The sequence below is a fragment of the Lactuca saligna genome, chromosome 5 (genome assembly GCF_052625555.1).
Source record: "Lactuca saligna cultivar CGN05327 chromosome 5, ASM5262555v1, whole genome shotgun sequence".
NCBI lineage: Eukaryota > Viridiplantae > Streptophyta > Magnoliopsida > Asterales > Asteraceae > Lactuca > Lactuca saligna.
Genome location: NC_136421.1, coordinates 156,677,012 through 156,693,963, shown reverse-complemented (window position 1 = coordinate 156,693,963; position 16,952 = coordinate 156,677,012). Strand labels below are relative to the sequence as shown.

At 31.3% G+C, this 16,952-nt stretch overlaps 1 protein-coding gene across 1 annotated transcript; it reads right to left on the bottom strand.

The window, feature by feature from the left end:
• Positions 1-3,454: 3,454 nt before the first annotated feature.
• LOC145045007 (uncharacterized) lies at positions 3,455-5,073 on the bottom strand. Its single transcript, XM_078993357.1, has 2 exons — positions 4,976-5,073; positions 3,455-4,439 (listed from the first exon to the last, which is right to left on the bottom strand). The coding sequence occupies exon 2, from the start codon at positions 4,417-4,419 to the stop codon at positions 3,463-3,465; it is 957 nt and encodes a 318-aa protein (XP_078849483.1). The 5' UTR covers positions 4,420-4,439; positions 4,976-5,073; the 3' UTR covers positions 3,455-3,462.
• Between the last annotated feature and the right edge of the window lie 11,879 nt (positions 5,074-16,952).

Here is a 16,952-nt window from a genome sequence, read left to right as displayed (position 1 = left end):
TTGGAAACAAAATAGAAACTAAATGTATTCGTATATAAGTTTTTAAATAATTTTATAACATTTTTTTGTTTTTTTTCCAACTATAAAATTAATTTATTTTTATTTCTTTTCAATTATAACATTGTACTTTAAACAGTTATATTATGTTGTTGTGTTGTTCTTTTCTACTGTCGTGATTAATATATATATATATATATATATATATATATATATATATATATATATATATATATATAGTATTCGTATATAAGTTTTGGAAGTTATTTGTTAATATATAAGTTTTGGAACTTATTGGTTAATTTGGGAACAAACTAGAAACTAAACGTATTCGTATATAAGTTTTTAAATAATTTCATAACAATTTTTTTCCAATTATAAAATTTATTTATTTTAATTTTTTTCAATTATAACATTGTACTTTAAACAATTATATTAGGTTGTTGTGTTGTTCTTTTTTACCGTCGAAATTAAAAAGTATTCTTTTTTATTTATCGCATGGTATAAATATATTTTTTTAATTATAGTATCGTATATGAGTTTTGAAAGTTATTGGTTAATATATAAGTTTTGGAACTTATTGGTTATTTTTGGGTTAGTTTAGGAATAAACTAGAAACTAAACGTCTTTGTATATAAATTTTAAACAATTTTATAAAATTTTGTTTTTTTTCCAAATATAATAATAATTTATTTTTATTTTTTTCGATTATAACATTGTGCTTTAAACAATTATATTATGTTGTTGTGTTGTTCTTTTTTAACGTCGATATATATATATATATATATATATATATATATATATATATATATATATATATAGCATTGTATAAATATATTTTTTAATTATAGCATTTGTATATTAGTTTTGGAACTTATTGGATAATTTGGGGTTAGTTTGAGAACAAACTAGAAACTAAATGTATTAGTATATAACTTTTTAAACAAATTTATAACATTTTTTTTGTTTTTTTTTTCCGATTATAACAATATTTTTTTATTATTATTTTTTTCAATGATAGCATTGTACTTTAAACAATTATATTATGTTGTTATGTTGTTCTTTTTTACCGTCGTGATTAAAAAATATATATATTTTTATTTATAGCATTGTATAAATATGTTGCAAATGAAAATTTTGAAAACTAAAAAAGACATGAAAATATAAATACGAAACTATAGAAATATAACTGATGACTCGCCCCTCAGAACGAGCTAAAGACAGGACAACCTCCCGTGAGGAGTTCCTAATGAAGCCTGGGCTGGCAACTCGGCCGCCTTGACCACCCGAGACCCACAAGAGGTGACCGCGTGGGAAGTCCACCCTTGCAAGGGGTTGTCCTCAACTACAGTCCAAAGATAACGACTCCAAGTGACAAAGAGTATGACCAGAGCATTATCTCCTGAACCAATCGTTGGACCGGACACGAACGTGGAGCGTGGTCCTCCAATAAGGACGACGAATCTTGTTGGGCCCACAGTCTTTGTCCCTAGTACGGATTGAGGAAGATCCTCAGTATAAAAGGTCGATCACTTTGCCTTGAGAGGTAAGTTATTCTCTTCCGATCATTCACCCTCATACTTTCATGCTCCTCCCACTAACTTGACCGTCAGAGCATCTTCCAATAGCATCCTACTTATACCAAAACCACATACTTTCACATAATATATAAGAGCATGAAATTCACATACTTCCACACACATATACCATATATGCACCAAATACAAATACATTAATATACACACATAATAACATCTTACATAGACCAAATACACATAGTTTCACATATATAGATAATAACGTCCTACTTATACAAAATACACAAATTTGACATTCATATACCACATATACAACAAACATACATACATTCACATACAGACATAATAACATCCTACTAATAACAAATACATATAATTTCACATATATAGATAATAACATCATACTTCTACCAAATACTTATATACCACATATACATCAAACACACACACACATTGACATATATACACCAAATTTACATAGATTTGTACAAATATCAAATATACATACATATGACAATTTTCACATAATTGATACACCTACATGTAGCTTGCAATTTAACTCAAATTTCACAATAAATTGAAGTAGATAAAACGTATAGTGGTGGAAATCAACGAAAATGTTGCCGGAAAAATTGGTCTTCACCAGAAAATACACTTACCCGCCGGTAAGTAAACCCAAAGACAAAACGACTAAAAACACTGAAATTGAAAAATAATTTGCAATTAATCATCAAATGAAGCTAGAAGTCGATGTTAAAAGGGGAAAACAAAGAGATATAGGAACTTCAAGTTATCTTTTTACCCAATATGGACCTAGAAATTTGTTGTTTTCACCAATTACACCAGTTTAATTGAAGCCCTAAACACATTTGTTGCATAATTTCACAATGTGGGGAGATTTCTTGTTGGAATCGCTAGAATCGTCGCAGAAAATGGGCCAAGAAGAACAACAATCATTTTGATCGAACAAAGAAGCAAAACAGTAGAATGCATCCGTTTTTTTCTTTTTATATGCGCACGCCTTTAGCGGCGACAATGAGGGTTTTACCATCGACAAACGTTAACAGCGGCGACTGGAAGGGTACCGCGCCTTTTTTAGACTACTATTAGTGGCGATGTTTTCGACTTTTAGTGGCGATAGAAAGTCGTCGGTATTGGTTTTGTGCGGATAAGAGATCCCAACCGTTGGATTAGATACTCAATCGAACTGCTGAAGTCTATTAGAAGAGGATAACGCGAATTCGGGTAAGAAGCCTTTACCGGCGACGGCGACGGCGACGCAAGCTTTTAGTGGCGATTCTACCATTTGTTGCTGCTAAAAGCCTGTGCCACCGGCAATTAAATCGCCGCTAAAGCCATGGTTTCTTGTAGTGGTATAACCAAACCATATAGCCCGAACCTCATTTTGTTTGGGTGTGTTTTCTAATCAAATTCTTTACAATCTAAAAAAAAATGGTATAATGCAGGGGATTTTTATCCCGACCCCCTTATAATATAATTTCCAAATCATCCTTCAACTTTTCTTTTATTACAAACTAGGCCTCACACTTTCAATTCTTAAAACTTGCCTTCTATCTTTCTTTTATATCTAACTGTTCCCCATAGTTTATCACTTTAACAAATTATCTTTATTCAGTCAATAGCTTCACAAGGAGGTATCCCTCAAATACTACCTCTAGTATTATTTTATCAACTGGTGCCACCATTCTCTCGATAACATCTTCAATTCATAGGCTTATCAACAACATGCCAATGTGCTACACATATATCATTAGGTAAATTTTTAATTAAAGTAAAGAACACCAAACCACATAAAAAGGAGATAAAACAATAAGTTGCAAATTACAAATCAACCTACATGGGTTCTAACCAAAACAATTTAAAATTTAAAGCCAAAGATAACATTGCTAACAAGCCGGCATCCATCTCAAACAATCATAGGGTATACCATAAGTTGCAAAAAATAAACCTCGACTTTTCCATGTTTAACAGCAGCACTGCCCATCAACTTGCTATGAATGCATTCCCCCCCTCCTTTACATGTCTTATATAACACCCATTTCATTTCTTCAAAATCTAGTTTGTAAGCTGTGCAATGACGTTCAGACATTTTTCCAGACAAAATAAGACTATCATCCGTGCTTGTGAAGAAGTTATGTTGAGAAAAGATCGGAAAATTCTCGGTTTCAAGTAACATCAATTTCGGCTCTGGACTAAGTGTCAGTTCATATAAATGACGGGAGTTGTCTATTGCATACATCTTTCCCTTAAAAACATGTAAATCAAGAATAGGAAAAGTTGATAAGACATGACGCCATGCTCCACGACCCGATATAGAAAACCATATATTCGTGGATCCATCTGTCATAACAAACACCCACCCAGACATTGAAGGTGAAAAGACAAGGAAATCCTTGATTCGTTTTGGATCAACACTTACTGAAGAAGGGATATCAGGGAAATGAATTCCATGCCTTGTGATAGGATCAAGAAGCCATAAATCGTTAGTTTTACTTCCAAACAAGATCAAGTGATCACAAGTAAAACCAACACATGTCCTCCCACCAGAATGAGGAAGGATGGAAGTGAAGCTTCTTTCTTCAATGTCATCTAAGTAGTAGAAGTAGTCTTCCTCATTAGGTTCGGTAGGGATAGATATGAATGTGAGTGGTCTAGTCTCCATAAACTTGCTCTTGTTAGAAATTGCTAATGACCTCCACCATTTGCAAACTCCACTGAATGGAGTAAAATCAAGAACTCCGAGTTGCATCATAACTAAAAAGAGTATATCATGGTGAAGATCTGACCAAGTTGCCAGATTATCATTGTCAAAAGTCTTGAATGTATTCTTGCTAGATGCATCTTGATTCTGGTTTCTAGTCATACTCCTTGTCTTAGAAATTGCTACACATGAAAAAAGAAATATAAATATTTGGGTGTTTGGTAAAAAACAAATTGTACATAAGATTATAATTTTATTTTGTTGGTCCAAAAAGCCGAGTGATCATTTATATATCAAAGAACAATTGGTTTTAAGCACTAAAAAAGTAGCTTTTTATACAAGTAACTTCAGATTGTGTAAGCTAAAACTCAGCTACAGTAATAAAGAACGTCTAAACAAAGAAGCAAAACACAATATGATGAAACATAATCATACCATAGGAGAACAACAGCCATTACAAGAAAATGTGAAGCTTGATTTCCAGCGTTTTCATTTCGGTTTGAAGTAATTAAACAATTCATAAATGTATTATTTTAACTAAGAAACTATTAATTATAACTAATTTATATAACATGCACCCAAAATCAAGATTCAACCTTACTTTATAATACCAAAATTTGAAAATTTGAAACTTATAAGATACTGAGTATTTTGGTGGTATTAATTAGGACACATACATACTCCTTGGTTTATTCTAAGTTTGAGGATGAATGCATACCTCGATCGTGGAAGAAAACTCGAAAGTGTTTCCTTTGAGAATTCACACCTTACTGCTGCCCTTTCATGCCCATTTGTTCATGTGTTGTTTTAGGGTTTTTGACTGTGAGCAACAAACTCTTTGATCCGGATTTTGGGATATATTTCCAATTTGCCGTATATTTCTCCAACTGCCACCAAAATTTTCTTCATTAACATTTTCCGCCAAAATTAATTATTTTTATGCCAATGACTATTCTTCAAATCCTTTATGCTTTATTGTTGATGACTATGAGTATTTCTATCGAGACAAGGGTAAAATACATAAATGTCCATCTCGTTTGGTTCAATCCACATTTTTTATATTGTTTTTTATAGCGTTTGGACTAAGACTATCCTCATATAAAATGAAATCCAAATTAGCTAACTAAAATTAAATGAAAATTTGATTTATATCCTTGCAAACTTTAAATATTTCTTTCATATCCTTACAAATTTTAAAATTATTTTATTTAAAAAGGATCTTTTAGTACAATCACTTAGAATTTTGATTTCTAAATAAGTTTTTTAATATTTAATTAGTTTAAATCTAATTAAATTGTGAATTTGGATATAATATGAGTTCTACGCGCGGTTTTAGAAGGAGACATATAATTTCAAAATTTACAAGGATAAAGAAGTACCATTGTTTCTAAGTATATACTCATATACCCATTAAATTATGGTGTAAAATTGAGAAAATAACATAAAAAGCAAAGTCTGTAGAGCATATAAGATCCTCATAGTGGTATAAGATTGGGTTATGATATTTACTTGACATTAATTGGCACGAGTGACATTCGATGAATCCAAGCATTGTTTAACACTAAGCGATTTCATCTCTTTTCAAAAGAATTTTGTTTTTCACTTTTCGTATCTAACTATATGTCGTACATAATAAGTTTGGTTGTTTGAGATTTAGTTAGCGGCTCTATTAAATTGGTTGAATGTTTATTTTTATTTAAAAAGGGTATCGAACTTTTTTTTTGTCACATGTCCTCTTCTTATTCATTTGAACACATGACATTTTTTAGATTTTTTAAATTTTCTATCTTTCACTTGTCATTTTATTGTATTTTTCATTTTATTAAATTAAAATTCCACATTTAATGTAAGATAATATATATGTAAAGTATTTATTAGAAAGAGTTTATATATGTAATGTATTCAATACATTAAAGTCTCATTAATTTTAATAATTCAAAATTTTCTCATTTTTCTTATAAATTCAAACTTTTCAAATTGTTAAAATTTTATATTTGTTTTTTTAATTAAACTCATGTAATACATGGGTCTCACACCTAATTTTACTATAATCACGTAAAATTTGATTTCCAAATAAGTTTTTTAATATTCAATTCAATCAATCAATCAATCTTACTCTAATAAATGATGGGTTTTTTTTTTGCCAATTATCACACTCTCATTCAATTTGTCAAATATCATTTTATGGTTATTTTGAATTAATTTTTATTTCACATGTCATTTTTATGGTTTTTTCTAATTTATTAAATTCCATAGTATTTAAATCTACTCTAATAAATGAAGAATTTTTGCCACTTAATCACACTCTCATTCAATTTGTCAAATATCATTTTGTGGTTATTTTTAATTAATTTTTATTCAACATGTCATTTTATGGTTTTTTTCTATTTTATTAAATTACACAGTATTTAAATATAATAATAAATACATATCAATTTCCTTAATGAACTTACCTTTTAATTTCAAAATTACTAAAATAAAGGTTCATTAATTTCCTTTATTTATTTATCTAAATTATTTGTTTAAATTAGAGTAAAAAAACACTTTAGTTTTTATAATTCAATATTTTTCTCATATTTTCTAGAAATTCAAACTTCTCAAATGTTTAAAATTTTATATTTAGTTTTTTCTTTTAAATAAACTCATGTGATACGTGGGTTTCATACCTAGTTAGATTAAATACAATTAAATTGTGAATTTGGATATACATGTGAGTTTTACGGTTTTAGAATGATATATGTGTAACTTCCAAATTTACAAACACATAGAAGTAATATTTAATTTCCAAAGATATAAATGAAATTCTCCATAAATTAATATCTTTTACTAAGGGTAAAAAAAGATATACACGTGTTGTTATTATAGGTAATCTACTCTAATAGATGAAGGTTTTTTTGCCACTTGTCACACTCTCATTTAATTTGTCAAATGTTATTTTGTGATTATTTTGAATTAATTTTTATTCCACATGTCATTTTATGGTTTTTTCTATTTTATTAAATTCCATAGTATTTAAATCTACTCTAATAAATGAAGGTTTTTTTTGCCACTTATCACACTCTCATTCAATTTGTCAAATGTTATTTTGTGGTTATTTTGAATTAATTTTTATTCCATATGTCATTTTATGGTTTTTTCTATTTTATTAAAATCAACAGTATTTAAATACAATAATAAATGCATATCAATTTCCTTAATGAACTTACCTTTTAATTTCAAAATTACTAAAATAAAGGCTCATTAATTTCCTTTATTTATTAATCTAAATTATTTGTTTAAATTAGAGTAAAAAACACTACACTTTTTATAATTCAATATTTTTCTCATATTTTTTAGAAATTCAAACTCCTCAAATGTTTAAAATTTTATATTTAGTTGTTTATTTTAAATAAACTCATGTGATACATGGGTTTCATACCTAGTTAGATTAAATACAATTAAATTGTGAATTTGGATATACATGTGAGTTTTACGGTTTTAGAATGATATATGTGTAACTTCCAAATTTACAAACACACAGAAGTAATAATTCATTTCCAAAGATATAAATGAAATTCTCCATAAAATTAATATCTTTTAGTAAGGGTAAAAAAGGATATACACGTGTTGCTATTATAGGTAAATGTAAGTACATTGACCAAATTGGTAATGATAGTAAAGTACATTGTTATTTTACGATAGGCAATTTACTTCCTTTTGAGGGTATTTTTGGCAAAAGACTAATATATAATTTCGTTTTTTGTTCTAAGATTTCCTAAAACATGTAACTATAAGTTTGGGGACAGATTTTTACACTTCAACCAACCCTGCAACACTCGTGTATGCTAACCATACATAACGTTGGACCCTATAGACTTTCGAATACCTAATCCTACCCTAAGCCCTTCATCAAAAAAGAACAAGAAATAAGGTCAAACCAAACATTCTCGGGATATAAGATCTTAATTATGCATGGCAATGATGCATACACTAAGCAACTACAGTAACGATGTCAATTTCATATAAGGAAAACCCTAGACTATCAGGCATCAAGTAATCAGGAAATTCTCTCATGCAACTCCTGAAGATCCCTAACCTAGTACTAGCATGTTGTTCTAACATATCACAACATCAAATAATCCGTAAGGTATTTTGGGGTCTATCCGTGAGCTCAAGCTGATCGTACACTTGCATCCTCTTTAAGAATCAAAGTTAAGTCAAGGTCTATGTTCCCGGTCCCAAGCCAACAATCAAACAAGAACATGACAAGAGATCGAGCCCATGCCCTTAACCCAACTCTTTTATCATAAATTCTTTTAAAAACATTTTGTAAAAACTCTTAGATCCTAGTTTGAGACTGGATTCACACAAGTGTTTATCCAATTCACTAAAACCAGGACTCTGATACCAACTTGTAACAGCCATAAAAATCATGCCAATTTATTACTTTTTAAGATATTCAAAAACCGATAATTATTACAAATATTTTTTCAAAATAGTTTAATATCAGAGTTTCCCAGAATCAATAGTAAAACATAAGGAGGTGCACGATCACGCCTTCTCCTTCCCGCGATCATCAGAAATGCCTGAAAAAATAATCGATAAATGTAAGCTTGGAGGCTTAGTGAGTTACCCCCAAAATAGCAACGCCATATAGATATAAACCTATCATATAAAATATAAGCAAACAACATGCATATAGAGTCTACAGTAAGACTGAATTGCCCCTACCGGCCTGCAGTCTCACTAGCTCACTCTCAGAACCTTCAACATGTCTCGTCCGCCCAACCGGACCTTTAGCATGTTTCAACCATTCTTCGGGCCTTTTGGCTGAATGATATGACCCTAGGGCCTGCAGTCTATCCAGTTCGCCTTGAGTCTGTTGGCCTTCAGCACAAAGCAGGACCGCCTCAACCCACCCAAACACAATATGTGGACATAAAAACAATCATGATCAAGTAGGCACAAATACATGCAACAACAATCATACAACTCACTACTGCCTACTAATCTTCAAACCACATATAGTCCCGCTACCAGCTAATCCCCATAGAATGCGTAACCATAAGTAACCATAGGTAAGATAGCCATCCAAACAGATAGTCCTACTATAGAGCCACAACCAAACAAGGAATATGAAAAAGAGCCTAGACCAAGAGTTCTCAGGCTATCCTACGTGACCACCGACAGTCCTTAAAGGCACTCCATGGATGATAACCAACAAGCACATATAACATACATATCTACAAATCACTAACTTAGTAATCATCTTATAACCACAATACTGATCTAACCGATCTCTAACATAGCAACCATCCTATAACCAGGATACTGATCTAACAAATCACTAGTATAGCAACCATCATATAACCAAGATACATATCATAAAGCATAACATGCAATAAACCCAGATACCAATCCGAAAAGGGTTGGCATTGGTGCCTTCGACCCTATTACTATAATGAGGACCACTCACCTGGAACTGTTGAAGTCTCGTGGATAAAACTCCAGCTACTAGTTGACAGATTCCCGAACTGCCAACATCAAACAATACCCAATTAATAATTGGGTTCCAAGCCTAAGGTCAAATTCACACTCTAAAGGCCTAAAAGTCAAGTAATGGGCCAAATCCCAACATATAGCCCAATTTTCTAAATTTGGCCCAGACCTCTACATGGTCTTTCATTAAGACCCATCTAATTATTCTAGTCCAAACTCTTGATATTCCCAAGGATCAATATCACATAATCATTAAGCCCTAGTTATGGCCCACCTATGGCCTAATTTTCCAAATTAGGCCCAAGTCCTTCACATGGGCCTTATCTTAAAGCCCATCCAATTATTTTGGTCTATTTACTTGTTCTTAGATAGCCCATCAATAGTCCAATCACCAAAGCCCAATAGAAATGCCCAACTCAAAGCCCAAGCAAAATTAGGGTTTTCACATGAAATGACGATTAGGGTTAAATGTTCCTACTTAACCCATTAAGGTCTTAATACTTTGATTCCAATATTAACTTAGGTTAAATTGCCAATGATTATTAATTAGTATTTTAAGTTTATTAAATAATTCGCAAACTACTAAAGGAAAAAATAGTCAGAAATTCTATGAAATTGAGTTGTGACCCACATATAGTCGTGTTGTGGTTTCTGACTTAATCACCTTCAACTTTAAGGACCTAATCCATTAAGTATAGGACCTCCAAACCTCATATTTGAATCATACAATGGCCTTAATCGATAGAGTTTCCAAATTTATACGTTCCCATGAATAAATCAAGTAAGATCTCAAACCGCAAGTCCAATAATCTCTCCAAAAGGTCAAAATTTCAGCATGGATTCAAAAGAACCCATGCATGGTCCCTTTCCCCCAACATGAAAGGTAAAAAAGAATAATACAACATTAAGGAGCAATAAAGTTCAACAAACTCCAAGTGCATAAAGATTTGGGGCCAAAAAGGATCATAAGTTCATTAAAAACTTAGATTTATGAGATAAAAACATAAAGTGAAAGTTGTATGCTTACCAAGGTCTAAAGATGGGGAAAACTTGATGGATATGAACTTGGACAACACCTTCATGCACCAAATAAAAACTTCACCATCTTCAAGCTTCATAAAAATGGAAGAAAAGGCTCAAACTCAACCATGGAGGCTAGGGTTATGGTAAGTGATAATCTCAAAGGGTGGAGGCTTCCAAATAACCTAAAAATATGGAGGTAAAATCTTTTAAGTATGCTGTCAAACCCTAAAACAAAGTGGGCTTTAGTTGCCCACCTTTCATGTTGTGGAGGCTAGGGTTAGGTTAAGGGATGATCTCCAAGGGTTGGGTTAAGGGATGATCTCAAAGGGTCAAGGTTGCCAATTTAACAATGGATCAAGTTGCTTTCTAGCCTAAAAACCAATATTTTACCCAACGACTTATACTCTTAGCCCAAGAACCCCATTTATTTAAGGTCCAATCTTCATCCCTTGAAGCCAGAGACCCTCTCTTGATCAACTAACTGTCATTTATTTTGAAATACGAACAATTTTAGGCTTTCCAAACAAATTGAAGAATTAGAGTTGCAAATAGAGATCAGACCATTAACATCCCTAAAAAGATTTAATAGAAGAAATTAAATGAATCGTATAATTAGAATGATATTCAAAAAATCTTGAGTAAAGTGGGATATAGATGGAGAAGAAAATAAAAAATGTTTCCATGGTCTATTTAAAGGTAAATTAAAAAGGAATCAGATTAACGATATATCAATTAGGGATGTATGATTCATGTATCTGATTCTGATTAAAGCTCAAGTGTTTTCATCCTTCTCTCAAAAAGTAGTTAAACATGTTGTAGTTAAATCAAGTCTTGTCTGCACATATTTTGAGAAAATTTCTAGCAAAACCAATAACCTACTTGAGGGACAATTCACTATAGAGGAAATAAAGGAAGTAGCATGTTGTTGTGGAAACAACAAGGCTTTAGAGCCAAATATCTTCACCTTCAAATTCCTAAAACAATTATAAAAGCTAATCAAATTTGACTTTCTCTATTTTGTGAAGAAATTGAAGTGACCAAAAATATCGTGAGGGGCAGTAATACATATATTATTTTGTTAATTTCGAAAACAGGCGATCCGCTCACTTTAAAGGATTATAGGCCGATTAATTTAAGAGGGTGTATGCACAAAGTTCTTTCAATGATACTTGCTAATCGTCTAACAAAAGTGACTAAGAATGTTATTGCCAAAGAATAATTGATATATATATATATATATATATATATATATATAAAAGGAAAAAGCGTATTTCATGGTTCATTGATAATTAACAAATACAAAAACTTTTTTATTTAAGGTGGACTCTGACAAGACATTTGACTTATTGAATTAGAAGTTTTTTGATTTAATAATGGAACAAATGAATTTTGGAATTAGATTGTATAGCTGGATTTTTAGGTGTCTATATATCATCGATACATATATCTATTTTACTCATGGGGCACCTATGAAGGAATTTGCTATTGGTAGAGGGGTTAGGCAAGGTGAACCTCTTTCATCCTTTTTCCTTATAATAGTTATCGAAGGTTTAAATATGACAATGAAGGTAGCTTATAATGTTCATCTATCTAGAGACATAACCCTTCTTAATAATGACCCTTTGCTTTCACTTCTTATGTATGCAGACGATGTTATGTTCGCTAGTGAGTGGTGCATGGTGAACTTCCTTAATTTCAATCATTTATTTAGATGATTTTACATTACTTTCGGTCGCAAAATCAATCTCAACAAAAGAAAATTTTGTGGAGTGGGTGGAATTAAGAAATTTGGTGAATTTTGCGAGTCTTATTAGATGCGAAGATTCTTTATTTCCGTTTACATATCTTGGTTTACCAATAGAAGCCAATATGAAAATTACCATGAATTTGTAGGCAATTATTGAAAAATGCAAGTGCAAGTTAAGTAGTTAGAAAACGAAAAATCTTTATTTTAGAGAGAGACTTACACTTGTTAAATTGATATTCTATACTTTACCAATTTATTATTATTATTATTTTTATGCTAATGGTTTCTAAAAATTTATTTTTGTACTTGAAGGAGTGAGAAAGAGATTTTTGTGGGGGAATAAGGACGGTAACCATCAAATATGTTATGTAGCAAGGGAAAAAAAACTATTAAAGCCAAAAAATCATGGTATAAGTGTTAATGCATGTTTTAATGTTGTAAGCAACAATAGGAATGAAAGTGTGATGACATTAACCAATGGGAATGAAGTGATTAGATAACTTGGAATTGGAAGAAATTGGCACATGACATGTAAGATGGGTTAATTAAGAAAGTCATCACTTTGCCTTACCATGAGGTATTTTTCAGCGATTCGGGATCGTTTAGGGCCTCAAACCTGACCTAAAAAATTATGTTATACTAGGGTTAAGGAAGAAAACATATCTTCTCGTCCTTATACGTACTTCATTTTTTTTGTTAGACAATTTTTAATTATCATTTAAAATTCCATTTAAAGTTATCTTTTAGATTTTTTATGTTCTTGTTGATTGTAATTTGTTACCATTCATTTAATCCAACCATTGGACATCATTGTCGATCAGCTTAAATCACTTAACACTACATTATTAGCAAATTGGACGTTAAGGTTAACAATGAATATGTGCTCTCTTTTGAAGCATGCTATCATTGCTTTTCATAAGCTTTCATTAATTGATATTACACCGATGAAAAAAAATAACTTTGAAAGGTGTTTGGATACACATCACCCAAACAAGTGGTGATCTTTTGGAGTTTGAAGTATCTTTTAATGTTTGAATCAAAAGAGTTATGGGGATGGGTGATCAAACCTATTTTTGGAAGGATAAATAGTTGTCTTACATGCCTTTGAAAGAGGTGTTTATATATGAGAGAGTCAAAAAAAGAATGGCTAGCAGATGTTCTGGTCGATCAAATTTAAAATTGATTTGTTAGTACATGGGAGTTGTCTAGGCAGCCAAGTTTTGCCTGCACTGGTAGAAGTAGAACTAAAACATAGGGCTTCGATTTTCAGTTTTTCTGATTCACGAGACAGATAGAAGTGGTTAGGTGGCTCAAAGGGTGAATTATCAGTTTGCTCTTTTAGAAGTCTTATAACCAACGTCAAATGTGTAGAAGATGATGATTCTACATCTTTTCGTTGGATGCATTGGGTGCTACTAAAAGTATATTGTTTTTGTGGCGGGTGTTCTTGGATAGAATCTCGGTTGCCTTAAACCTCGTTGTTAGGGCATCTCTCTATAATCTTGGTGTATGTAGCCTTAGAGTTGTATACCTTTTCATGTTTGTGTGTGTATGGTTTGGTTTTCTTTCAATAGGTCTAGAAATTACGTTAGGAGATATATCTATGCTGGAGCATACTTTTTGCATGGTAGCTATCCCGTTCCTGTTAAGAATAGATTTAGGTGGGTAGATTTGTGTGAGTTCTTTTTTTCTTTATTTTGGTGATGCGGAAAAGTCGCATACGTGTTGGTAGTGTTTCACTACTAGAAAACTGATGCAATAGCTACGACACAATCCGTAGCTATAAGTGGATAGCTACGGAAAAACGTTTGTAGCATAATGGCCCGTGGCTAAATTATAGCTACTGATTAGCTACTAAATCGCTACGGAATAGCTACAGAATTTTCCGTAGCTACCATAGCTACAGAATAGCTACAGAAATAAATAGCTACCAATATAAATGTGTATACATACAGGATCCATTACCCGTTTAATGGTTTAAAACTATAATGTTTATGATCTACATTCACATATAAATACTCACAAACACGTATACATACACATATACACGTACGTATATACCACAACTCATTCATGTATATAAATATACATAGACAAACATAAACCCATCATAAGTTGGTGAAAAGTATAATCATTACATTATTAAACTGTGAAACGAGTACTTGATCCCAAATGTGCACACGACTTTATGAATATATTAATAGCTATAAGTTGGTGAATATATAGATAATCATGTACAAGATAATTATGAATGATTATCTATATTTTCACCCACTTATACTTATTAACATCGGTCATAAAGTCGTATGCACCTTGGAGATCTCTTACTAATTTAATTGTTTAATATTGTAAGACTTATTAATATTTATGATTTTTGATATGCACACATGTAGACACATACACACATAGATAAACATAAACATACACATACATAGGGCTGTAAATGAACTGAACGTTCGGCGAACCGTTCGTGAACTATTCGGCGGGAAGTTCGTTTATGTTTGTTTATTTAATAAATGAACGAACATGAACAAAAATTATCGTTCGTTTAGTTAAATGAACGAACATGAACAATGGTCTCGTTCGTTCATTTATGTTCGTGAACGTTCGTTTATGATGTTCATTTACTTTCGTTTATGTTCGTTCGTTTAAGTTTATTTATATTCATCTATATTCAATTATTTTTTTATTATATTGCTATATTATATGTTCGTTTATGTTCATATATGTTCAATTGTGTTTTTTTTTTATCTTTGTTCGTTTATGTTCGTTTAGCATATTCACGAACATAAATGAACGAACATGAACAAAGTAATTTGTTAAACGAACGAACATGAACAAGAAAATCTCGTTCGTTTATCCGTTCGTGTTCGTTTGTTGTTCGGCTAACTTAAACGAACGAACATAAAGAAGACCTTGTTCGTGTTCGTTTGGTTCGTTTACAACCCTACACATACACATACACATTCAAATACATACACGTACACATATGTACTTACATACACATTCAAATACACACACATGCATACACATACACATTCAAATACACACATACACATACATATACATACACACATACACATATACACATACATTTACATACGCACCCACATTCACGTACATACACATACATACATACATACATACATATTACCCTTTATTATAATCATTTTTCATTATTTATAAATTAAACATAGATTATTTCACCTTATTGATGTGTTAAACGTAGTTTTTTACGTTTTATCGTTTGTTTGTATGTTAAATACATTTGTTACAATTATTATAAATTATTATGATGTTTATAAATATTATTATTAATAGTATTATTAGTATGATTTTTAATTGTTCGTGTCTTAAATATGTAAGAAAAAATGATCCAAAAAATAAATTAAGAGTCGAATAATGAAAAATAGTAATAATGGGAGTAATCATAATAATAATGGAAATTATAAATCTGTCGCTATTTTGTAGCTATTCAGTAGCTATTTTCTTCCATCGCTAGCCCGTAGCTATTAGCTAATTAGTTACATAATAGCTGCGGATTTGTATCCTTAGCCATTCCGTAGCTAATTAGCTACAGAATAGCAACGAATTTGTATCCGTAGCGATTCAGTAGCCATTTTGTAGCTAATTAACTATAGAATAGCTACGGATTACCATCCGTAGCTATTCCGTTACTGAATTAGGGTGTCCCATTTTGTAGCTGATCTGTAGCCACTCAGTAGCTAATTAGCTACAGAAATCTTGCCTATCTATTTTTTGTAGGAAAACCACCTATTTTCTAGTCGTGTTTATTGGGATTATTCTTTTGTATTGTTGTTGTTTACTCAAGAAAGTCGGTCTCGGAAGTTAAGATGTTATTTGATGATTCTCAAGATTAAGTTCATTGCTTTAGTTTTCCATAAATTTTAAAGTCTGGCTTTTTGGTGCTCTCTCAATTTTCTTGGATGCTAATGTGTCTAGAGGCTGCTGTGATGTTTTATTTCGATAATTGTTACTGTGTCCATAGGCGGATCCAAGGGGTATCCCGGGGTAGCCCGGGATACCCCTCAAAAAAATTTCGGTAATGTAATTTTTTTAGAAAATTTTCGTTTTTTAGTGTATATATATGCATCCCTTCACTTATAAACACAAACATATAGCTAGTCTACTGGGTAAGGTGTTGGGTTATTGAAACAAAGGTCTTAAGATCAATTCTTATTCCCTACAAATCCTTTGTTTATATTTCTTTTATTTTTCCAGCTATTCTATTCTCTTTTAATTTCTAAACTATTCTATCCCACATCGCAAAACACATGTAAACTCAGTTGTTTTCATCTATTATAAAATCTTATCATCATGATTCATTTTATATCAACTTTGAGTCCCACATTGATTCAAGTATCAAAAAATACTTCACTTTATGTTTATATAACAAGACTTAAAGTTAGCTAACGATTCTATTAAG